Source organism: Castanea sativa, chromosome 6 (assembly GCF_040712315.1).
Source record: "Castanea sativa cultivar Marrone di Chiusa Pesio chromosome 6, ASM4071231v1".
Classification (NCBI taxonomy): Eukaryota; Viridiplantae; Streptophyta; class Magnoliopsida; order Fagales; family Fagaceae; genus Castanea; species Castanea sativa.
The window spans coordinates 23,268,595-23,293,705 of NC_134018.1; the positions used below are offsets into that span (position 1 = coordinate 23,268,595).

At 35.4% G+C, this 25,111-nt stretch overlaps 1 protein-coding gene across 4 annotated transcripts; it reads left to right on the forward strand.

The window, feature by feature from the left end:
- Positions 1 to 2,098: 2,098 nt before the first annotated feature.
- LOC142640713 (mitogen-activated protein kinase 19-like) lies at positions 2,099 to 6,777 on the forward strand. 4 transcript variants are annotated; one of them, XM_075814932.1, is made up of 10 exons: positions 2,099 to 2,317; positions 2,596 to 2,995; positions 3,228 to 3,355; positions 3,465 to 3,524; positions 4,398 to 4,547; positions 4,638 to 4,793; positions 4,932 to 5,143; positions 5,253 to 5,354; positions 5,673 to 5,836; positions 6,158 to 6,777. In XM_075814932.1, exons 2-10 carry the CDS (start codon positions 2,599 to 2,601, stop codon positions 6,595 to 6,597), a joined length of 1,809 nt encoding a protein of 602 aa, XP_075671047.1. In that variant the 5' UTR covers positions 2,099 to 2,317; positions 2,596 to 2,598; the 3' UTR covers positions 6,598 to 6,777. The 4 variants fall into 4 exon arrangements, with proteins under 4 accessions (XP_075671047.1, XP_075671048.1, XP_075671044.1 ...); XM_075814933.1 differs by having other exon boundaries at positions 2,099 to 2,268; XM_075814929.1 differs by having other exon boundaries at positions 2,104 to 2,449.
- The last annotated feature ends 18,334 nt before the right edge of the window (positions 6,778 to 25,111 follow it).

A 25,111-nucleotide genomic window follows, 5' to 3' on the forward strand; every position in this document is an offset into this window, starting at 1 on the left:
AGCTAATAAGTAAGACATGTATACACCAAAGCCAAAAAGAGGAGAACAACACCATTCTCCCTTCTCAGGAAGACGAGGATTGAACTCAGTAGGAATCTAGTATATATCTACAAGAATTCTTAGCCAATCCTTTCTAACAGTAGACGCGACTTTTGGAGCACAACTATAGATGACATTTTCCTCCTTGTCCTGAGAAGGAATCTTGGATGATTTAGCCCTCTTGGAAGAGCTAGCTCTAGAACTGGAAGTTGCCCTTCGTCTCATCTCTTCCTAGAAGACCTCTAAAGGAACTCTAGGAACCCCATATGAATAATGCTCGTCTTGGAAACTAAAACTACTACTACTACTATTCTTAGTACTACCATTAGATGAAGACATGATAGAAAAAATATAGAATTTTTTAAGGCAAACCTAAGGATGAAGAGAAAGAAGTACTTGACGAAAGCCTAAGGATAAGGATGACTGGACGAGGCTCTTGGGCGAGATGGTAGAGAGGAAAATATCAAAAAAATGAGAGGGCAAGAGAGAGATTGTACCTATTTATAGGCTCTAAGGTGGGTCAACGTGTTGATGTGGGCCAACCAGAAGCTAACACGTGGCAATCTCTTTGGTAAACGAATTGACATAATAGGTTGGCCAATGAGATCACGACATGTGGCACAATCTGAGGCGTCGAAAACTGGCCACAACAATGACACCACATGGCATGCCAATTGACCAATGAAATATCGACACGTGTCAAAAATGAACAGTGAACAAGAATTTTGCTACAGTGACCAGGTTGACTCTTGGACAAGAGGGCAACTGATAGTGAACAAAAAGCTAGCCTTCAAAGAGGTCGTCCAAGACCAGAAAGGTCGTCCAAGACCAGAAAGGTCGTCTCAGACCAAAAGGTTGTCCAGCTCACGAAGTGACCTAGATGACCACTTCTTGAGCTGGACGACCACCCAACGCTCATAGATTTTCAGAGTGAATTTCTAGCCAAAGCTTATAATTCGGACCACATTCTACTATTCTGAAGTGGGGGTGAATTCCTTATTTTTCTTCCTAACTTTCCACTAAGTTCTTAACTTCTCATAGTAGATATAGAAGTTAAATCTGATCCTTTTAACTTCCACCCACGTTGGGGAAGTTACCAAACTAACCACTCCAAAACTCATTTTAAAAGGACTTAGCCATATCAATGTAAGGTAAGTTTCCACCACTCCTAAAGTTGGAATTCTTGAGTTCTAGAGAGAAAACTAACTTAAGCATCGGAGGGTTCTTGATCGGTTCACCCCTGTCACCTTTGATCTTGTGTTTCTTTCTTTTCAGGCCTTCTAGACAACCTCAAGCCCATTGAAGCCCAGAGCATTCAGCCTACTGATTTTCTATGCATCATCAATATATATATATATATATATATATATATAACATTTTAATTACATATATATATATATATATATATATGTAATAATGCATGTGTTTTGAGTTTATCTAAATTAGTTTTATTTATTAATATATTAACCGATTAATCAATATTATAATTCACTTCAACTAGAAAATTCACTTCAACTAGAAAAGTTTTTTAATTAGTAAAGTCAATAAAAGATTATGAGTTCAAACCTTATCTATATTATAAACCAATTTGTGTTTAAGACCAGAGGAAAAAGAATAATCATCATAGAACATACATTATAGGTTAAAACTCTATTATGTTTATATATAACTATATATAAAATAATCTCTCAAATTATATCAAAACTTTATATAGTATTATTATTTTTTAATCATTAATTGACTCACTCGCTAAAATGGTATTGACAAAAAGATTGACACCAATTTAGCCAAAGAAGGAAAATATTTACGAAAGCAGCCACCAGTATCACCAGCAGTACCAATGGGCAATAAATATACATAGTACTAGTAGATTAATTAAAAAAGAAAAAAGAAAAAAGGAAAAAAAGAGAGAGTATCTATTAGCATTTGAAATTGAAATCTAGAAAGTTCTCAAAAAAAAAAAGAAAAAAAAGAAATTGAAATCTAGAAATAAATGAATTTAAAAGTGGATAAGGAAAGAAGGACAATATATAAAGCACGCGGCCATTCCTTATTTTTTATATCATTTGGAAAGAATGTCAAAATAAGTCCCCAAATAATAGAGAGGGCGAGGGTTTAGAAATTGGAATTAGAGAGAGTTGGAAAGTTTATTATTAGAGTGGGAATTGGATGAGAATGAATATAATGTGAGAAGTGAGATTCCGTCTTTGGTGCGGGGCAAATGCTGCGGTTAGCTATCTGTTTCTTCTTCTCAATACCCTAACTCCCAAATGCTTCGGTTAGCTATCTGTTTCTTCTTCTCAATACCCTAACTCCCAACTCTCCTTCATATTCATTCAGATAACTATCTCTATCCCTATCCCTAAACCTCATCAATTCAATTCAATATATATGCCCCCAAACAAACAAGGTTTTTTTTTTTTTTGTTTTTGTTTTTTTCCTCTTTCTCTCTCCATCTCTCTCTCCATTAATTTTTAGGGTTCTGATCTGTTTATTTTAATTAATATTTGAGGTTGCTTAATTTGACTGACTTTTATCTTTTTCATTTGTCAGCAGCACATGGATTTTTTCACCGATTATGGCGACGCAAATAGATATAAAATTCTCGAAGTGATAGGGAAGGGAAGCTATGGAGTTGTCTGTGCAGCAACGGACACACACACTGGGGAAAAAGTAGCAATAAAGAAAATACATGATGTTTTTGAGCATATATCTGATTCCATACGGATCCTGCGTGAAGTCAAGTTGCTCAGGCTTTTACGGCATCCTGATATTGTTGAAATTAAGCGCATCATGTTGCCCCCATCAAAAAGGGAGTTCAAAGACATTTACGTTGTCTTTGAGCTAATGGCGTCTGATCTTCACCAAGTCATTAAAGCTAATGATGACTTGACCCATGAACATCATCAGTTTTTTCTTTATCAGATGCTACGTGCATTGAAATATATGCATACAGGTCATTTTCTTTCATGTGTGTCACCTTGTTTTTGCATATTGCTTTGTTTTTTTTTTTTTTTTTTTTTTTTTTTCCCATTATAATACTTGTGGCAGTAATTTGTTATCTATTTTAGTAGCAGAATCTCATCTTCATTTTCATCTATCATGCATAAACCTTTTTTTTTTCTTTAATACAACTCTTGAATTGATTGTGGGGCATTGACATGATTGGATAAGTTGATTGGTTGCAGCAAATGTGTATCATCGAGATCTTAAGCCAAAGAATATATTGGCAAACGCAAATTGCAAACTCAAAGTTTGTGACTTTGGACTAGCAAGAGTTGCATTTAGTGACATGCCAACATCAATATTTTGGACAGTAAGTTGTTTCCTTAACTCCTTTAAATGGGTTTTACAGTGTTCTGACATAATTAATATTTTGTGTGAGTGAATCATCATCTTTTATTGTGTTTCTTTATTCCCTGCAGGATTATGTTGCTACAAGATGGTATAGGGCTCCGGAATTGTGCGGATCATTCTTTGCTAAGGTAAATGACTTGCCTTTGATTTTCGGCTAATCCTTATTCTGATCATATGACGACATTGTAGGAGCATGGTCCATGTCTTCATCTTTTTAAATTTTTTTTTCATTTATATTGGTAAACTACACATGCACCTGGTTGGTCTTGGACCCACCTCACCCTCCTACCCATTATTATGGGTGACCTATTTTGGGACATTGGCATCATTTCATAATCATTTCCACCCACCACAACCCACACCACCACCCCCCCCCCCCCCCCCCCCCCCCGCGCAGGTGGCAAGTTCATTCATTGACATCTGTATTTTCTGCTTAGCATTATTTAGTAAAGCATTTTATGCATGCATCTTAGAGCAGTTTTTAGGTTGTTAGTATGCATTCAGAAGCAATTTGTTTCACACTATTAACTATGCACCTATTTTATTGCAAAACGGTTATCTTAGAGACTTAAATATGTGGTTATATGTTGGATTTTTCATTGAAAACCATCTGAGAAATTAATTTTCTTTTGGTGTTATGGGCCTTATGGCTTGAAGTTTAGATATATGCAGCATTGTGTATTGGTTCTTTTTCTTTATCCCATCCCGTTCAGTGTCTGTAGGTAGTTTATCCTCTACTCACAACAAAATAGGTATGACATTTTGAGCATTTTGCATTTTTGGAATGTGTCCTGAGCACTTGTAGTAAGCAGTAATGCCTAGATTATAATAATTCTTGTTCAGGGGGGACTTTTGAACTGTCATGGAAGTTGAAATATCTGTCATTCAGGTAATTGTGTCAGGTTATGTCTGTTTCTCCGAAGCAGTTCAATTGCATTGTCAACTTTCATAAGTTTGTCACAATAATTTGTTATCTTACTCCTTTTAACACTTTTTTGCAGTATACCCCTGCAATTGATATATGGAGTATTGGATGCATTTTTGCCGAGGTACTGACAGGGAAGCCATTATTTCCTGGTAAAAGTATTATTCATCAGCTAGATTTGATCACTGATCTTCTTGGGACGCCTTCCCCAGAAACTGTTTCAGCAGTAATATACCACTCTTATCCTTCGAAGTTATGGTATTGGACCACCGGTTGTCTAAGCTCTTGATATATAATGTGTATTGAATGAATGCAGGTTCGAAATGAGAGGGCACGGAAATATTTAACAGAATTGAGGAAAAAACCTCCTGTGCTCTTTGAACAGAAATTTCCAAATGCAGATCCTCGAGCACTCCACCTGCTGCAAAGATTATTAGCATTTGATCCAAAGGAGCGGCCAACCGCTGAAGAGGTCTGTATTCTTCATATATTCTTGTTATTTGAATCTTATCTCTGAGATTCACTTTGCCAGCAGATCTATAGAACCTCTTAATGATTTTATCCCCAAAATATAATTCTGTCTGTAACCTTTCACACTTTTCCCCCTCAGGCACTAGCAGATCCTTACTTTAAGGGACTTTCCAAAGTTGAGAGAGAGCCTTCTGCTCAGCCTATCTCAAAGTTGGAGTTTGAGTTTGAGAGGCGAAGGGTGACAAAGGAGGACATTAGAGAACTCATATACCGAGAGATACTAGAATACCATCCTCAGCTGCTTAAAGACTACATGAATGGAAATGAAGGCACAAATTTCCTATATCCTAGGTTTTAAAAGTCTTCTTACTAAAGAACTTTTGCATGCCCCTTTACCCCCCTCTAAATAAATATTGCTTTATACTTTTTGTTGATGACTTATTGCATCTCTTTACTGCAGTGGTATAGGCCAGTTCAGAAAGCAGTTTGCATATCTCGAGGAAAATGGCGGTAAAAGTTCCCCGGTTATTCCCTTAGAGAGGAAGCATGTTTCTCTCCCGCGGTAAGATTATCTGATAGTTTAAATTACATCTAATTTCAGTATATGCACGTGTATTTTTAGGCTCCACACTTCATGGGGATTTATGTGTGTGGAACTCTTAAACATGTCTAATTATCTATTTCCTTGTGTGTTGTGCCCCCACAAATGCTACAGTATGCTGTGAAAAGCGTAAATGCGAACAAGTGTATTTATTAAGTTAATAATGAAAGGGTATAAAATGTTAAATTATTTTACTGCTAGAGAGCATAATGTTATTCCAAAAGCTTCTCTTTTTCTATAGTGTGTGCTGATAAGTGTGGTTACCCCATTTGTTTGCAGGTCTACTGTTCACTCAAATGTAATTCCTCCTAATACACAGCAAAACTTGACCTCGTATGAGCGTCGGAAAATTATGGAGCAGGCTTCAACAAATTTTAGGGCAATGGATTCGTGTTCTGGAAATCCATCTAAGGCTTCCCGGCCTCCGCCTAGGGTTCCAACATGTATGTCATTCTCTATTTTTGTTCATCTCTGCCTCCTTTCTTTGTCATGCAGCAGATTTACTATGGGAAAATTTTAATTGGAGATGGTGTCTTGTGTACATATCATATGTCAGTTTGCTAGTTTAAAGCCTTGAGTTCATTAGTTTCTCATTATTAAAAATAGGGATTGTCAGATGAATCTGGAATTACACCTATTTTGTCATGAACATGTGAATTTCGTTCAAATAATTATTCAGGGAATTTTCAAATTGTTATTAGATTCTCAGATTCTTATTTGATTGTGCGTTTTTTATTTTTTGGTTTTGGCTTTGCTCTGAACAGCAAAACAAGGGAGAGTTGTGGGACCAATTCTACCTTTTGAGGATTTCAGAAACATTAAAGATGACAATGGTTCAAGGTTATTTGATAGAAATGCAGTTAGCACTCCTCAGGCAGTCACTCCACAATGGTTCTTCAAGACTCGCACCATGATTCAAGAGAAATCTGGGTTGGAGACACACAGGGAATTGTCACAAGCCAAACCTCAAATCCAATCCCAACAATGCAATGTACCAGAAAAACGAGCCTCAAGCATGGCCATGGATGTTAACACCAACTTATATTACCAACCACAAGCCAAGGCAGATCAGTTAAATAATGATCGAATTACTATTGATACAAAACTGCTGCAGGCACAGTCACATTTTGGTGCAGCTGGTGCTGCAGCTGTAGCTGTTGCTGTTCACAGGAATGCAGGAGCTGTACAGTATGGTCTGTCTTAAGTGGTGGGGTTTTGTGGATCCGCTAACAATCTATGCTAGCTGGTCCCGTTTGAAAGAGAGGTTTTCTAGGTTTTATTAACTTTTTTTCTTTCTCTTTTTCCGATTATGTACATGTTCTAATAATTTAACTGTTGAAATTAGTGTAGAAAGCAATTTGTTTCTTAACACTTGATACAAGCTGATCTTGGTGCGCAGTTTATGCATTGTCTGTGTTCTGGTTGTCATTTATTCAATGGAATCGGTCACTACAACGGTAAGTCTACAGACAGCATTTAAAAGATGCCAAGCTGTCAAAGGTGTTGTTAAAATTAGTAACTTTTACAAATTGTGGAAAATGCTGTGATTTTATAAGCTTAAATCCAAGCATATATCACAATTGAAGAGGCTGATAAAGTGGATGTCTCATATTTTACACTTTGCATACTCAATCATTGAAATGAAGCCTCACTTTCTCTCTGTCTCTCTGTGTGTCTCTCTCTCTACATATTTGTCAGCGGGCCACGAATTTGGGTCTGGATTCAGCAATCTGTTAATTGTTGTCTAGGGGAAAAAAAAAGAAAAAAGAATTGATCCATTATTGAAAGAACAGGGACAACGTATTTGCAAATAGATATGCGAGTGGATAGACTTGATGTTTTTGCTCATATATAAATAAATGGACAAGGATTTGCTGCAAATATGTTTGTAGGATTTGCTGCAAACAGAATTAGGTGTCAATTTATGAAGCCAACATGTGTTTTGGGTTATATGCCAGCCAAGTCTCCAAATTTCCTTAACCGTAGGTAGCTTTAACCATCAGGCATCAACTCCCCTTTTTTTCTCTCTCTCTCTCTCTCTCTCTCTTAACCAACCCAAGTAAAATATAAACCAACCATCTCTCTTTGCTGGTCCCTCTCTCTCACTCCACAACCGTTCACCGCCGTCTTTTGGCAGCGAGAGCCTCTGTTACTCATTTCCTTTACTATGTCTCTCATGATCTTAGCCTCTGAGCAAAGCAAAATATCTATTAATTAATTGATCTCATGATTTTAATTTGCCTGACTCTCCGAGCAAAGCAAAATATTCCTCTCACACATCCACCTGATCCAACTCTCCACCTACAGCTTCACACATCCACCGCCAATATAAATTCAACCCAAAACACAACATTCTGAAGAATATAGTCTTTCTTGATTGGCTTTGCTTTGATCTAAAGTTCTAAATCTTTTGTGGGTTTGCAAATATATAAATTTTTGCTGCAATTTTTTATGTGGTCCATTAAGTAATCAGATCTAAATCTTTTTTTTTTTTTTTTCCAGAATAATCGGATCTAAGCCTTGTGCATACATAGAGGGCGTTTGGATTGCGCGTTTGCGCGTCGATGTCCACGTTTTTTCCTTTTTTTTTTTTTTACCCAGCCGCATGTTTTGACTTTTCAGCAGTGAACAGTGCACGATGCACTGTTCACGGGTCCCACAAATTTCACTTTTCAGCAACTTTTTTTATTAAAAATGGGTCCCACGGCACTATTCACACATTTAAAAATTATTTTGCTACAGTGTTTTCAGTTTCAGCAAAATAAGTTCTATCCAAACGGACCCATAATGGGTCACAGTTGTAATAGATCTACTCATCTACCTCACGTCCTCACTAGATTGAAAACATTTCTTCTTCTTTTTTTTCCTTTTTTTTTTTTTTTTTTTTTTTTTTTTTTTTTTTTTTTTTTTTTTTTTTCATTTTTGAAAGATAGTAAGACTAAATGAGAGAGAAAGAAGTGTTTTTGCTTAGTTGAGCTGAGCTGAGCTGATCGAGGTGTCTCCAACAAGGGGCGGCGCTGAACAGTGGTGGTGTGAGAGACAGGGGACCGATAAAGAAATTAATGGATGGGTTTTGTTTTACTTGGGTTTAAGTTAAGTGTTATCTGTGGTTAAGGGAATTTGGGGACTTTGGCTGGTCATGTGACAAGTACATGACCCAAGACACATGTTGGTTTCATAAGTTGACACCTAATATTGTTTGTAGCAACTCCTACAAACATGTTTGCAACAAATCTTTGTCCTAAATAAATTCCCCCTTTCTACCAAAGAAAAGAAAAGAAAAGACGACATATGAATTTACCTTCTTTTTTTGTGCGGGAAGTCTATAATTTTTAAATGGGTTATTGTGGCTTTCTCTTTTTCCCTATATTCCACTATTATTAATCATCAACTGGTCATCTTCTTGTCTAAGATTCAACTTGGAGATGTTATTAAATTTCGTCAGCAGTGCAAAGCCAAGCCATTTGGGCTTAAGTGTGTAGTTTGGAGTGGGACCAAAAGGGACCAATAAGACACTAGCTCCAATGGGTCATAGGCTTTTCTGTCAATTCTTGACAAGTCCAAAGTTACCATTAACTATATTTAATACCACTATATAACTATAGTTGCACTCTAGGCCTTATTTATTAATTATATACCAAGACTCTATTGTACATGCAACCATTTTATAAAATATTCGTAGTAATACAAATACATGAATGTAGACTACTACTTTGTAAATTACTACATCTTAATTCCTTGAGTACCTGGTTTAATTTTTTTATGTTATTCATCATATATTTATGAAATCCAATTCCATAAATATATACTTTAGTAACTCCTTACTAAATAGGTTAGGCCTAACACTCTGAATAACCAAACCCATTAAACTTATCTTAATGGCATATTTTATATCTTCGTTAAGAGACTATGAATTCCATCTTGAGAATATATGTTCCATCAATACTAAATGTGGCTGCCCAACATACTGAGATTTTGACCGTTACATTAGATCTCACTCCTGATATATCAAAGCAACCTACACCTCATGATCAGGTCCATTATCCTCTCAGGATTAAGAGTTCATGTAAATAGAAGTCATGAGTTTATTATTCATTTGACAGTCATTAGGAGAATAATAAACCTCACAGCGGTCTAGTTCAATATGTTTTAACTCTTAAAAAAATAATAAATCTCTATTTCCATGATCAAGACAAATCATCTTAGTTGATATGTTATAATCTTCATAGATGAAATGCCCAATTTCATCACCGACTACGAACTAAAATTCTGAGTTTACAAAGAACTTGTGATTTATATCTTCTGTGACTAAATCACATAAATCACATACTATGCATATCATGGACTATATGATAATGTCCCAATATTCATGTTACCATTATTTTAGATAATAATAAAACAACTTTATTAATCACAACATAATGTCATACATAGCATCACACAATAGGATTTAAGGGCACACATCCTAACAATCTCTCACTTTCCCTAAAGACTATTGTGCACTAATCTAACTCCCATTTACTCCAAATGTGACTCGAAAGTCCTTTGGGGCAAGGCTTTGGTAAATGGATCTGCTAGATTCTTTGCACTATTAATCTTTGCTACAACCACATCTCCTTGAGCAACAATGTCTCTAATAATGTGGTATTTTCTTTCTATGTGCTTTCCTTTCTTGTGATTCCTTGGATTGTGCAACCGCTCCACTATTGTCGCAGAACAATGTGATAGGAACTTGCTCAATTCTCACAACACCAAGATCAGTATGGAATTTCTTCAGCCAAGCAGCTTCCTTTGCTGCTTCACAAGCAGCAGCATATTCAACTTCCATGGTGGAGTTGGCAATACATGATTGCTTAACACTCCTCTATAAGATTGAAAATTATCAACCATTTTGTTGGCTTTATTCCATGCCAATTTGCTTGTAATTCAGCACTTAGATTTAGGTGGGATTCAAGTAATGGTAATGTGTGAGAAAGTGTGAAGAAATGCTCAAGACTGTGTAGTGAAGTAGAGACTCGTGGCTGGATCTTACGGGTGGCTCGCGGCTTGCAAGCGGCCAGACGATGCACACGAGTAAAGCATGCAGAGAAGACGAACAGTCATGTTAGCTGGAGCACTACAAGACAAAAAGTCCAGTCTGGCCATTCCGTTTGCTTGCGGCATGAACTTGCGACTCAGTCAAGTCGCGAGGCCAAGTCGCCAGCCAGCTCTGTTTAGAAAATCCCGACTCTTCGCATTCCATTCTCACTCCAGTATAAATACCCCTTATACCCACGAAATGTAGAGAACTTCCAGAGAGAATTTTTGAGAGGAAAGCCCTAGAGAAAACCAAGATTGATTCATCCATAATCTTTACATAGAGACTCTTCAAATTCCTCTACTCTCTTCCTCTCCATTATTACATCCTTGAGAGGTACATTACCAAAACCTTTTCTCACCGTACCCATATTTGGGAAAAATCTGTTTGGTGATTTGGGAAGCAGTTAGGAAGGGACCAATTTCATATTGGTTGTGCTATGGGCTATAGCGGAATCCGGTAAGTTAAAGAAGAAATAGGTTCGGCGCAATCTCGTTGGAGTAGGAGCTTGGAGGGCTTAGGTACACTGGGTAGATTAGGCTTGGAGGGTCTTTCTGCTTTTCATGTATCCCAACTGCATTCTTTAATGGATTACTGACCGCTTGGAGTGCGGCGGAGGCTTTACGCCGAGGGCTTCGGTTTCCTCTTCGATAACACATCGTTGTGTTGTCCTTGTGTTTGTATCTATCTTCTCTTAATCTTTGCCATTTAATTTCTGTTGTGGATGTGATTTTATTTGGTTTAGATTGTTTATCAATTCTGTTATAAGCTTATGTTCATTTTCCGCACATACTTTGTTTGATATTAAGCTTGAATTGGTTTTTTGTTATTTGGGGTCTAAACGTTCATAGGTGTTTTATACACTTTTTGAGCTTTCATCCTCCAACTTATGGCTCCACCTCCTAAGGTGAAAACATAACCTGAAGTGGACTTTCTGAAATCAAGATCTGACTAAAAATCTAAATCTGTATAGCCAATGGGAATCAAATCCTCACTATAGTAAACAAGCATATAATTTCTCGTTCTCCTTAGATACTTGAGAATATACTTTACAGCTTACCAATGTTTAAGTCCTGGATTTGATTGATATCGGCTGACCATTCAAACTGAATAACAAATATTCGGCCTAGTACAAAGCATGGCATACATAAGACTTCCCACTGCAGAAGCATAAGGAACTTGTCTCATTGTATTTTCTTCCTCAAGAGTCTTGGGCCTTTGGTCATTAGACAGAGGAACTACATGTCTAAAATGAATTAATCCTTTCTTGTAGTTTTGCATGCTAAACCGTTCTAGAACCTTATCTATATATTCAGCTTGTGACAAGCCTAACATCTTATTCTTTTGATCTCGCCAAAGCTTGATCTCTAGAATATAGTTAGCGTCACCTAAGTCCTTCATATCAAATTGGCTTGAAAACCAAACTTTGATCGATGACATTACCCCTACATCATTTCCAATGAGTAGAATATCATCAATATAAAGCACTAGGAACATCACTACTTTATCTTAATGTCTTTTGTACACACATGGTTCATCTAGATTTTGTTCAAAACCAAATGACTTGATTGTTTGATCAAATTTGATGTTCGATGACTTAGATGCTTGCTTAAATCCATAAATGGACCTTTTCAACTTGCATACCATATGCTCTTGGTTCTTTGCTATGAAACCTTCCGGTTGCAACATGTAGATTTCTTCCTCAAGATTGCCATTAAGAAGTGCAGTCTTGACATCCATTTGCCAAATCTCATAATCATAATGAGCAGTAATGGATAAGAAAATTCTGATAGATTTAAGCATGACTACTGGCGAAAAGGTTTCATCATAATCAATACATTTTTTTTTTTGTGTATACCCTTTCGCCACTAGTCTTGCTTTAAAGGTTTCAACCTTTCCATCTATCCCTCTCTTCCTCTTCTAAACCCATTTGCAACCAACAGGTTTAATGCCGTTAGGCGCCTCTACAAGATCCCAAACTTGATTGGAATACATTGAATCTAATTCAGATTTCATAACTTGGACCCAATGATGTGCATCCATATCATTTATTGTCTCCTCATAAGTGTAAGGATCTGATTCAGCCTTTTCTGAGATAACTTTATAAGTTTCTCCCAAACCTATAAATCTTATAGGAGGCCGAACAATTCTCCTACTACGATGAGGCACCTGTGTACTAGACATCTCATGAGTAGTATCTTGTGGTGTATCTAATACACCCATATCATCCCTATTTTCATACATTGGTTGTTCAACTACAGGTTCATCTACTTCAGCCAAAACAACTTTACTCCTAGGATTAAGGTTATTCATATAATCATCTTCCAAAAATTTGGCATGGGTACTAACAAACACTTTGTTATCCTTATGATTATAGAATAAATAACCCTTATTTTCCTTTGAATACCCTAAAAACATGCATACTTCCGTTTTTGCTTCCAACTTATCAGACTTCCCTTTCAACATATGTGCTGGACATCCTCAAATGTGGAGATATTTTGTACTAGGCTTGCGCCCACTCCACAATTCCTTGGGTGTGTTAGGACAGATTTTGATGGAATTAAATTCAAAATATGCATTGCAATTTTTAATGCATATCCCCAAAAAGAAACTGGTAAAGTTGAATAACTCATCATGGACCTAATCATTTCTAAAAGAGTCATATTCCTTCTTTCCGCTACACCATTTTGTTAGAGAGTCCCAAGTGCAATCAATTGGGATACTATTCCATTCTGAATTAGGTAATCCTTGAAATCCCCAAGAAGGTATTCGCCACCTCAATTAGATCGAATGGCCTTTATGCATTCACCTAATTGATTCTCAGTTTCAGCCCTAAACTCTTTGAACTTTTCAAAGGCTTCGGACTTCCGTCTCATTAGGTACACATAACCATATCTTGAGTAATTATCAGTGAAAGTGATGAAGTACTCATAACTTCCTTATGCTTGGGTTGACATAGGACCACATACATCCGTATGAATTAATTCAAGCAACTCTTGGGCTCTTCTACCTTTTGCATTAAAAGGTTGTTTTGTCATTTTACCCTCCAAACAAGATTCATAAACTGGAAAATCATCAAAATCCAATGGCTCTAAGAGACCATCTTTGATCAGTCTTTGAATCCTATTTGAATTAATATGACCCAAACACAAGTGCCAAAGATATGCATTGCAAGTAGAAGGAAACTTTCTCTGTAATGATTTCACATTAAAGCTACTATCCAATTCAGAATTGTATAATTCATGCTTGTCAGAAGTTAAAATATAAAGACCATCCACAATATTGCCAGAACAGATAAACATTTTATCCTTCTTTATTACAACATTGTCTTTGAAGATAACACAATATCCATGCTTACCTAAATAAGTTGCAGAAATTAAATTCCTACTAACATTAGGTACATACAGATAGTCTTCCAATATTAAAACTCTAGAACTAAAACATAAATTAAACACTCCAACAGCTACAATTGGAATCTTGCTCCCATTAGCCAAAGTAAGAAATAGCTCTCCTTCATTCAACTTTTTGGTCTCCTGGAACCCCTGCAATGAACTGCAGATATGATTAGTATAACCTGAATTCACACACCAAGAATCTGTGGGATTCTGTACCAAACATATTTCAAGAAGGAATGCACTTTTCATACCCTTATTCTTGGCAGCTTTGTAAATTGAACAATTCCTCTTCCAATGTCCCTTCTCACCACAATGGAAACACTTTCCTTTGGCCTTCTTTCCTTTGTTGGCAACTCCCAAGACAATTTGTTTACCATCCTGCTTGGTGAAGTCCTTCTTCTTCTTCTTCTTCTTTTTCTTACCCTTGCCTTTTGACTTAGGTTGAGAAGTAGAAGCTTCAACCATATTGGCTTCAACACTAGAAGTACCAAGAATGCCTTCCGCTGCCAATTCATTCATTAATTCAGATAAAGAATAAATCTTTTTGTTCATATTATAATTTAGTCTGAATTCCTTGAATGATTCCGGTAGTGACTAGAGTATCATATCCACTTGGGATTCTCCATCAATATCGGCACCTAAAACTTCCAATGTATTTAGATTAGAGATCATCCTAAGACAATGCTCTCTAATTGAAGTGCCTTCAGCCATTTTAGCATTGTAAATCTACGTCATAGTCTCTTGCCTTGCAGAATGGCCTTGCTCACCAAACATCTTCTTCAGACTTAGCATAATGTCTGAAGCTAGTTCTACATCCTACATTTGATGTTGTAGAAAATTTGAAATAGATGCTAGGATATAGCACTTGACCATCTCATGAGATTTCTACCAACGATCATATCACTGTTTTTCCTCAAGAGGAGCATCTAATGATGGAAAGCTAGGACATGGTTGAGTAAGCACATATTTATGCTCTTCAGCTGTAAGGAGAATATCCAAATTTCTTTTCCAATCAACATAGTTGGATCTAGTCAGTTTGTTTTGATTAAGAATAGCAACAAGTGGGCGAAATGATGCCATGATTAAATCTGAAAACAATAAACATGAATATAATAAGTAAACTGGACATTATCAATTTAGCATATAAGTATATAGTATGGAACCTTAATAAAACCATAATATAATATATGCAATGACAACTCAATCTCATGTTTATAATTCCTTGGTAGCAAGTTTATTATAAACACTATGATTGATAGAGAACTATTCTCATTATTAGTGCTATTATGATAACTCTTATCATACACTAATAATATGTCGTATTACCTTTGGCCTTTAAGTAATAATGACATAGCTCCTCTAGGAGGTTAATATTACACTTAGTCTAGTGTACGCCATTATCTAGAATCATGTGTAGCCACATTTCATCTCCCTTTATAGTGTTTAAACTTGTAGTACCATGGACCAATACACCCTCCTTTGAGATCGCGAGGCATATACGCCAAGATGAGGTGCTTGTCTACACTACTTTAAACGGGTAAGTTCAATCTTGTAGTACTATGAAGTAAACACTCTCCTTTAGGATCGCGAGGCATATACGCCAAGACGAGGTGCTTACCTCACACTACTATGAACCAATAATGGAGGACGTGAGATCCAACTCTTGTATCTCTCTCCCATTAGATGTTTTAAAATAAAGGTTTTTATTTGGAAATCATGTGTAATCTAATCACACACAGCCTTGCACTTTCAAAACTTGAAAGCACTTAGAAAAATTCAAAATTTCCTTCTTTTGATCGATCAAATATACCCCTCGATCGGTCGAAAAAATTAAAAAATTTTAACCTGACTATCTGCGTGGCTCATCGGTACTTGATCGCTTCTCGATCGATCGAAAAATTAAATTTGATCGATCGACTAGCAATCGGGTATCAATTGAATCAAGTAGATTGGCCACCAATTCACTCGATCGATCGAAAGAAATTTTCGATCGATCGAAACTAGTGAACTTCGAATTTCCAGAATTTTTCCTGAAGCGTTTTCAACGGTTTTTCATGAACGAACAACCATCATATGAATATAATAGACAGAGATTGATATCTAAACTAATTTCCATTGATGTTAAAGCCTTAAAGTTCAAATTAACATACTTAATATCAAACTTAAACAACATCATAACATCAATTTTAGTTTTCATCAAAACATAATTTCAATCACCATGCAAAAAATCAATTGAAGAAATTTCTAACATCATGAAACTATCATTCTTGATTCCAAAACTCACAAAACATGTTTGCAACAAATCTTTGTCCTAAATAAATTCCCCCTTTCTACCAAAGAAAAGAAAAGAAAGACGACATATGAATTTACCTTCTTTTTTTGTGTGGGAAGGCTATAATTTTTAAATGGTTTACTGTGGCTTTCTCTTTTTCCCTATATTCCACTATTATTAATCATCAATTGGTCATCTTCTTGTCTAGGACTCAACTTGGGAATGTTATTAAATTTCGTCAGCAGTGCAAAGCTAAGCCATTTGAGCTTAAGTGTGTGGCTTGGAGTGGGACCAAAAGGGACCAATAAGACACTAGCTCCAATGGGCCATAGGCTTTTCTGTCAACTCTTGACAAGTCCAAAGTTACCAGTAACTATGTTTAATACCACTATATAAATATAGTTGCACTCTATGCCTTATTTATAAATTATATCTCAAGACTTTATTGTACATACAACTCCTTCATAAAATATTCATAGTAATACAAAGTCATGAATGTAGACTGCCACTTTGTAAATTACTACATCTTAATTCCTTTAGTACCCGGTTTAATCCTTTATATTATTCATCATATATTCATGAAATTCAATTTTATAAATATATACTTTTGTAACTCCTTACTAAAGTGGTTAGGCCTAATACTCTAAAAAACCAAACCCATTAAACTTATCTCAAGAGAATATTTTATATCTCATTTAAGAGACTATGAATTCTATCTTGAGAATGTATGTTCCATCAACACTAAATGTGGCTGCCCAACATACTGAGATTTTGACCGTTACATTAGATCTTACTCCTGATATATCAAAGTAACCTACACCTTATGATCAAGTCCATTATCCTTTCAGAATTAAGAATTCATGTAAATAGAAGTCGTGAGTTTATTATTTATTTGACAATCGTTAGGAGAATAATAAATCTCACAGCAGTCTAGTTCAATATGTTTTAACTCTTAAAACATATCAACATACCAACTAGAAATCTCCATTTCCATAATTAAGACAAATCATCTTAGTTGATATGTTATAGTCTTCGCAGATGAAATGCCCAATTTCATAACTGACTATGAACTAAAATTCTGAGTTTACAAAGAACTTGTGATTTATATCTTCTGTGACTAAATCACATACTATGCATCTTATGGACTATATGATAATGTCCCAATATTCATGTCACCATTATTTTAGATAATAATAAAACAACTTTATTAATCACAACATAATGTCATACATAGCATCATACAATAGGATTTAAGGTCACACATCCTAACAATTCATCATATATTTATGGAATCCAATCTTATAAATATATATTTTAGTAACTTCTTACTAAAGTGGTTAAACCTAACACTTTGAATAACTAAACCTATTAAACTTATCTCAAGGGAATATCTCCGTTAAGAGATTATGAATTCCATCTTGAGAATATATGTTCATTCAACACTACTTGTGGTTGCTTAACATAGTGAGGTGATCGTGACTTTAGATTTCACTTCTGATATATCAAAGCTGTTAGGATTAGTGCCCTTAAATCCTATTGTATGATGCTATGTATGATATTATGTATGATATTGTATATGACTTAATATTGTGTTTAATAAAGTTGTTTTATTATTATCTGAAATAATGGTAACATGAATATTGGGACATTATCAAATAGTCCATGAGATGCATTGTATGTGCTTTAGTCACAGAAGATGTAAATCACAAGTTCTTTGTAAACTCAAAATGTAGTTCGTAGTCGGTGATGAGATTGGTCATTTTATCTGCGAAGACAATAACATATCAACTAAGATGATTTGCCTTGATCATGGAAATGGAGATTTCTAGTTGGTATGTTGATATGTTTTAAGAGTTAAGACATATTGAACTAGACCGTTGTGAGTTTTATTATTCTCCTAACGGTTGTCAATTGAATAATAAACTCATGACTTGTATTTGCATGAACTCTTAATCCTGAGAGAATAATAGACTTGATCATGAGGTGTAAGTTGCTTTGATATATCAGGAGTGAGATCTAGAGTAATGGTCAAAATCTCAGTATGTTGGGCAATCACATTTAGTGTTGATGGAACATATATTCTCAAGATGGAATTCATAATCTCGTAACAGAGATACAAAATATTTCCTTGAGATAAGTTTAATGAGTTTGTTATTCAGAGAGTTAGGCCTAACCACTTTAGTAAGGAGTTACTAAAGTGTGTGTGTGTGTATATATATATATATTTATGGAATTGGATTTCATAAATATATAATGAATAACTTTAAATGATTAAACTGGGTACTCAAGGATAAGATATAGTAATTTACAAAGTGGTAGTCTACATTCATGACTTTGTATTACTACGAATATTTTAATGAAGGGGTTGCATGTACAATAAAGTCTTGGGATATAATTTATACATAAGGCCTAGAGTGCAACTATATTTATATAGTGGTATTAAATATAGTTAATGGTAACTTTGGACTTGTTAAGAGTTGATAGAAAAATCCAAGGCCCATTGGAGCTAGTGTCTTATTGGTCCCTTTTGGTCCCACTCTAAGCCACACACTTAAGCCTAATTGGAAAGGCCCAAAAGGCCAGCCCAATTAGATAATCGGTTAGACACAAAGGGAAAAACATACAGATTTGTATGAACACTATTGTGAAGTGGTGCAAAAAAAAAAAAAAAAGTGTTAGACACTTTTTGACATTCTTCCTTTGGAATGGATTGAGAGACCACACATCTTGGGCGTTAGTGGAATTGGAGTGATGATTGAAAGTGTTCTCAAGTAATTCTGATCTTCGGTTTTGAAATTCACCGCTCCAAGGTACACTTTCTTGTTCTCAAATTCTGAAATTTACATATTACATGTTAACATTTATAAATGAAGTAGATCCGTTATTCTTCTGTTGCGCACATGCATATTTCCATCAAATGGTATCAGATCGGTCTTCATTTCGTATCTGTTTAACATGTTTTGAGTTTTGGAATAAGTGACAATAGTTTCATGTTGTTAGAAATTAGTTTTTTGCATGGATGTTGAAATTATTGTTTTTGATAAAAACTGATTTTGATGTTATGATGTTGTTTAATTTTTAGTTTATGTGTGTTAAACTAAACTTTAAAGCTATAGTATCAATGTAATTCAATTTTGATATCAATTTATGTTCATTATGATCGTATGTTGGTTGTTTTGTACATGAAAACGTAGAAAAACTGTCCTAGAAAAATTCTGAAAAATTCAAAATTCGCGACGCTCGATCGATCGAGGATCTGTCGAGCATCTATTGAGTTGACAGAAGATCTCTCGATCGATCGAGGATCTGTAGAGAATCGATTGAGCTTTGTAGAACTTTTTCTCGATCGATCGAGAATCTGTCGAGGATCGATCAAGCAAACAGAACTTTTCTCGATTGATCGAGGTACATCCTCGATCGATCGAGGATTGTGGGTTCAGAATTTTTCTTAAGTGTTTTTACATATATAAAGAGCAAGGCTATGTGTAATTTGTTTATGCATATTTTAAATAAAAAAAAACATTTATTTTAAAATATCTAGTGGGAGAGAGATACAAGGGTTGGATCTCACGGCCTCCATTATCGGTTCATAGTAGTGTGGGATAAGCACCTGGTCTTGGCATATATGTCTCACGACCCCAAAGGAGGGTGTTTATTTCATAGTATGACGAGATTGAGCTTACCCGTTTAAAGTAGTGTGGACAAGCACCTCGTCTTGGCGTATATGCCTCGCTATTCCAAAGGAGGGTGTTTTGTTTCATGGTACTATAAGTTTAAACATTATAAAGGGAGATGAAATGTAGCTACACATGATTCTAGATAATGGTGTACACTAGACTAAGTGTAATGTTAACCTCCCAAATGAGCTATGTCATTATTACTTAGAGGCCATAGGTAATACGACACATTATTAGTGTTTGATAAGAGTTATCATGATAACACTAATAATGAGAATATTTCTCAATCAATCATAGTGTTTGTAATAAACTTGCTACTAAGGAATTATAAACATGGGATTGGGTTGTCGTTGCATATATGATATTATGGTTTTATTAAGGTTCCATATTATATGTCTATATGCTAAATTGATGTGTCCATTTTACTTATTATATTCATGTTTATTATTTTTAGATTTGAACATGGCATCATTTAGCCCACTTGTTTCTATTCTTAATCAAAACAAACTGACTGGATCCAACTATGTTGACTGGAAAGGAAATTTAGACATTGTTTTAACTGCTGAAGAGCACAAATATGTGCTTATTCAACCATGTCCTAGCTTTCCTTCATTAGATGCTCCTTCTGAGGAAAAAAAACGATATGATCGTTGGAAGAAATCTAATAAAATGGCTTAGTGTTATATCCTAGCATCCATCTCAAATGTTCTACAACATCCAATGCAGGATGTAGAACTAGCTTCAGACATTATGCATAGTCTGAAGGAGATGTTTGGTGAGCAAGGCCGTTCAGCAAGGCAAGAAACCATGAGGCAAATTTATAATACCAAAATGGCTGAAGGTAGGTCAGTGAGAGAGCATTGTCTTACAATGATATCTAATCTGAATACTTTAGAGGTTTTAGGTGCCGACATTGATGGAGAATCCTAAGTGGATATGATACTCCAATCACTACCGGAATCATTCAAGGAATTCAGACTGAATTATAATATGAATAAAATGTTTATTCTTTGTCTGAATTGATGAATGAATTGGTAGTGGCGAAAGGCATCCTTGGTTCTTCTAGTGTTGAAGCCAATATGGGTGAAGTTTCTACTTCTCAACCTAAGTTGAAAGGCAAGGGTAAGAAGAAGAAGAAGAAGGACTTCACTAAGCAAGAGGGTAAGCAAATTGCCTTAGGGGTTGCCGACAAGGGAAAGAAGACCAAATGAAAGTGTTTCTATTGTGGTGAGAAAGAACATTGGAAGAGGAATTGTCCAAAGTTTAAAGCTGACAAGAACAAGGGTATGAAAAATTATTTTCTTCTTGAAATATGTTTGGTACAGAATCCCACAAATTCCTGGTGTGTGGATTCAGGTTGTACTAATCATATCTGCAATTTTTTGCAAGGGTTCCAGGAGACTAGAAGGCTGAATGAAGGAGAATTGTTTCTTACCTTAGCAGATGGGAGCAAAGTTCCAGTTGTATTTGTTGGAGTGCTTAATTTGTGTTTCAGTTCTAGGGTTTCAATATTGTAAGACTGTTTGTTTGTACCTAATGTTCGTAGGAATTTAATTTCTGCAACTTATTTAGGTAAACATGGGTATTGTATTATCCTGAAAGACAATGTTGTAATAAAAAAGGATAAAATATTTATCTATTCTGGAAATATTGTAGATGGTCTTTATATTTTAACTCCTGATAAGCATGAATTATACAATTCTGAATTAGATAGTAGCTCTCAAGTAAATTCATTAAAGAGAAAGTTTCCTTCTAATGAAGCATATCTTTGGCACTTGCGTTTGGGTCAAATTAATTTAAATAGAATTCAAAGACTAATCAAAGATGGACTTTTACAACCCATGGACTTTGATGAATTTCCAGTTTGTGAATCTTGTTTGGAAGGTAAAGTGACTAAACGAACTTTTAATGCAAAAGGTAGAAGAGCCCAAGAGTTGCTTGAATTAGTTCATATAGATGTATGTGGTCCTATGTCAACCAAAGCAAAAAGAGGTTATGAGTATTTTATCACTTTTACGGATGATTACTCTAGATTTGGTTATGTGTACCTAATGAGACGGAAGTCCGAAACGTTTGAAAAGTTCAAAGTGTTTAGGGCTGAAGTTGAGAATCAATTGAGTAAACGCATAAAAGCCATTCGATCTGATCGAGGTGGCGAATATCTTCTTGGAAACTTCAAGGATTACTTGACTGAAAATGGGATTATATCCCAGTTGACTGCACCTAGAACTCCACAACAAAATGGTGTAGCAGAAAGAAGGAATAGGACTCTCTTAGATATGGTTAGATCCATGATGAGTTATTCAACTCTACCAATTTCCTTTTGGGGATATGCTTTAAGTATTGCAATGTATCTTCCAAATTTAGTACCTTCGAAATTTGTTCCTAAAACACCTGTGGAGTTGTGGAATGGGCGTAAGCCTAGTATGAGACATCTCCATATTTGGGGTTGTCCAGCACATGTGTTAAAAGGAAAGTCTGACAAATTACAGTCTAAAACAGAAGTGGTTTTCTTTGTAGGGTATCCAAAAGGAACAGTTGGAGGTTTATTCTATACTCATAAGGATAATAAAGTGTTTGTTAGCACAAATGTCAAATTCTTGGAAAATGACTATATGAATAATTTTACTCCTAGAAGTAGAGTTGTCTTAGCTGAAATGAATGAACCTGTAGTTAAACAACCAATGGATAAAGCTAGGGATGATGTGGTTGTATTAGATACACCACAAGATACTATTCATGAGATGTCTAGTACACAGGTACCTCGTTGTAGTGGGAGAATTGTTAGGCCTCCTGTGAGATTTATAGGTTTGAGAGAAACTTATGAAGCTATCTCAGAATAGGTTGAATCTGATCCTTACACTTATGATGAAGCAATAAATGATATAGATGTACATCATTGGGTCCAAGCTATGAAATCTGAATTAGATTCCATGTATTCCAATCAAGTTTGGGATTTTGTAGAGGCGCCTAACGGCATTAAACCTGTTGATTACAAATGGGTTTACAAGAGGAAGAGAGGGATAGATAGAAAGGTTGAAACCTTTAAAGCAAGACTAGTGGCAAAAAAGGTATACACAACAAGAAGGCATTGACTATGATGAAACTTTTTCACCAATAGCCATGCTTAAATCTATCAGAATTCTCTTATCCATTGCTGCTCATTATGATTATGAGATTTGGCAAATGGATGTCAAGACTGTATTTCTAAATGGCAATCTTGAAGAGGAAATCTATATGTTGCAACTGGAAGGTTTCATAGCAAAGAACCAAGAACATATGGTAAGCAAATTGAAAAGGTCCATTTATGGACTTAAACAAGCATCTAGGTCATGGAACATCAGATTTGATTAGGCAATCAAATCATTTGGTTTTGAACAGAATCTTGATGAACCATGTGTGTATAAGAGACATCAAGACAAAGTAGTAATGTTCCTAGTGCTTTATGTAGTTGACATTCTACTAATTGGAAATGATGTATGGGTAATGTCATTGGTTAAAATTTGGTTGTCAAGCCAATTTGATATGAAGGACTTGGGCGAAGCTAACTATATTCTAGGGATCAAGCTTTGGCGAGATCGAAAGAATAGGATGTTGGGTTTGTCACAAGCTGGATATATAGATAAGGATCTAGAACGGTTTAGCATACAAAACTTCAAGAAATGATTACTTCCTTTCAGACATGGAGTTTCTCTGGCTGATGACCAAAGGCCTAAGACTCAAGAGGAAAAAAACATGATGAGACAAGTTCCCTATGCTTCTGCTGTGGGAAGTCTCATGTATGCCATGCTTTATACTAGACCGGATATTTGTTATTCAGTTGGCATGGTCAGCCGATATCAATCAAATTCAGGACCTAAACATTGGCAAGCTGTAAAACATATTCTCAAGTATTAGGAGAACGAGGGATTATAGGCTTGTTTACCGTTGTGAGGATTTGATTCCCATTGGCTACACAGATTCAGATTTTCAGTCGGATCTAGATTTCAGAAAATCCATGTCGGGTTGTGTTTTCACCTTGGGAGGTGGAGCCATAAGTTGGAGGAGTGTTAATCAATCTTGTATTGCTGACTCCACTATGGAAGCCGAGTATGTTGCTGCTTGTGAAGCAGCAAAGGAGGCTGTTTGGCTCAAGAAATTCCTTTTTGATCTTGGTGTTGTGAGAATTGAGCAAGTTCTTATTACATTGTTCTGCAACAATAGTGGAGCGGTTGCACAATCCAAAGATCCAAGGAATCACAAGAAAGGAAAGCACATTGAGAGAAAGTATCACATCATTCGAGACATTGTTGCTCGTGAAGATGTGGTTGTAGCAAAGATTGATGGTGCAAGGAATCTAGCGGATTCCTTTACCAAAGCCTTGCCCCAAAGGACTTTCGAGTCACATTTGGAGGAGATGGGAGTTAGATTAGTGCACAATAGTCTTTAGGCCAAGTGGGGGATTGTTAGGATTAGTGCCCTTAAATCCTATTGTATGATACTATGTATGATATTATGTATGACATTATGTATGACATTGTGTATGACTTAATATTGTATTTAATAAAATTGTTTTATTATTATCTAAAATAATGGTAACATGAATATTGAGATATTATCAAATAGTCCACGAGATGCATTGTATATGATTTATGTGATTTAGTTACTGAAGATGTAAATCACAAGTTCCTTATAAACTCAAAATATAGTTCGTAATCGATGATGAGATTGGGCATTTCATCTACAAAGACTATAACATATCAACTAAGATGATTTGTCTTGATCATGGAAATAGAGATTTCTAGTTGGTATGTTGATATGTTTTAAGAGTTAAGACATATTGAACTGGAATGCTGTGAGTTTTATTATTCTCTTAACGACTGTCAATTGAATAATAAACTCACGACTTGTATTTGCATGAACTCTTAATCCTGAGAGAATAATGGACTTGATAATGAGGTGTAGATTGCTTTGATATATCAGGAGTGAGATCTAGAGTAATGGTCAATACTTCAGTATGTTGGGCAACCACATTTAGTGTTGATGGAACATATATTCTCAAGATGGAATTTATAGTCTCTTAACAGAGATACAAAATATTCCCTTGAGATAAGTTTAATGAGTTTGTTATTCAGAGAGTTAGGCCTAACCACTTTAGTAAGGAGTTACTAAAGTATATATATATATATATATATATATATATATATATATATATATATATATATATATATATTTATGGAATTAGATTTCATAAATATATAATGAATAACTTTAAAGGATTAAACCAGATACTCAAGGATAAGATGTAGTAATTTACA

What these genes read in the sequence shown, in the direction of transcription:
- LOC142640713 (XM_075814932.1), top strand. Translation starts at nt 2,599, where the DNA reads ATGGATTTTTTCACCGATTATGGCGACGCAAATAGATATAAAATTCTC. An exon ending in ATTGAAATATATGCATACAG is followed by an intron (nt 2,996 to 3,227) that starts GTCATTTTCTTT and finishes GATTGGTTGCAG; the next exon opens with CAAATGTGTATCATCGAGAT. An exon ending in CCCCAGAAACTGTTTCAGCA is followed by an intron (nt 4,548 to 4,637) that starts GTAATATACCAC and finishes GAATGAATGCAG; the next exon opens with GTTCGAAATGAGAGGGCACG.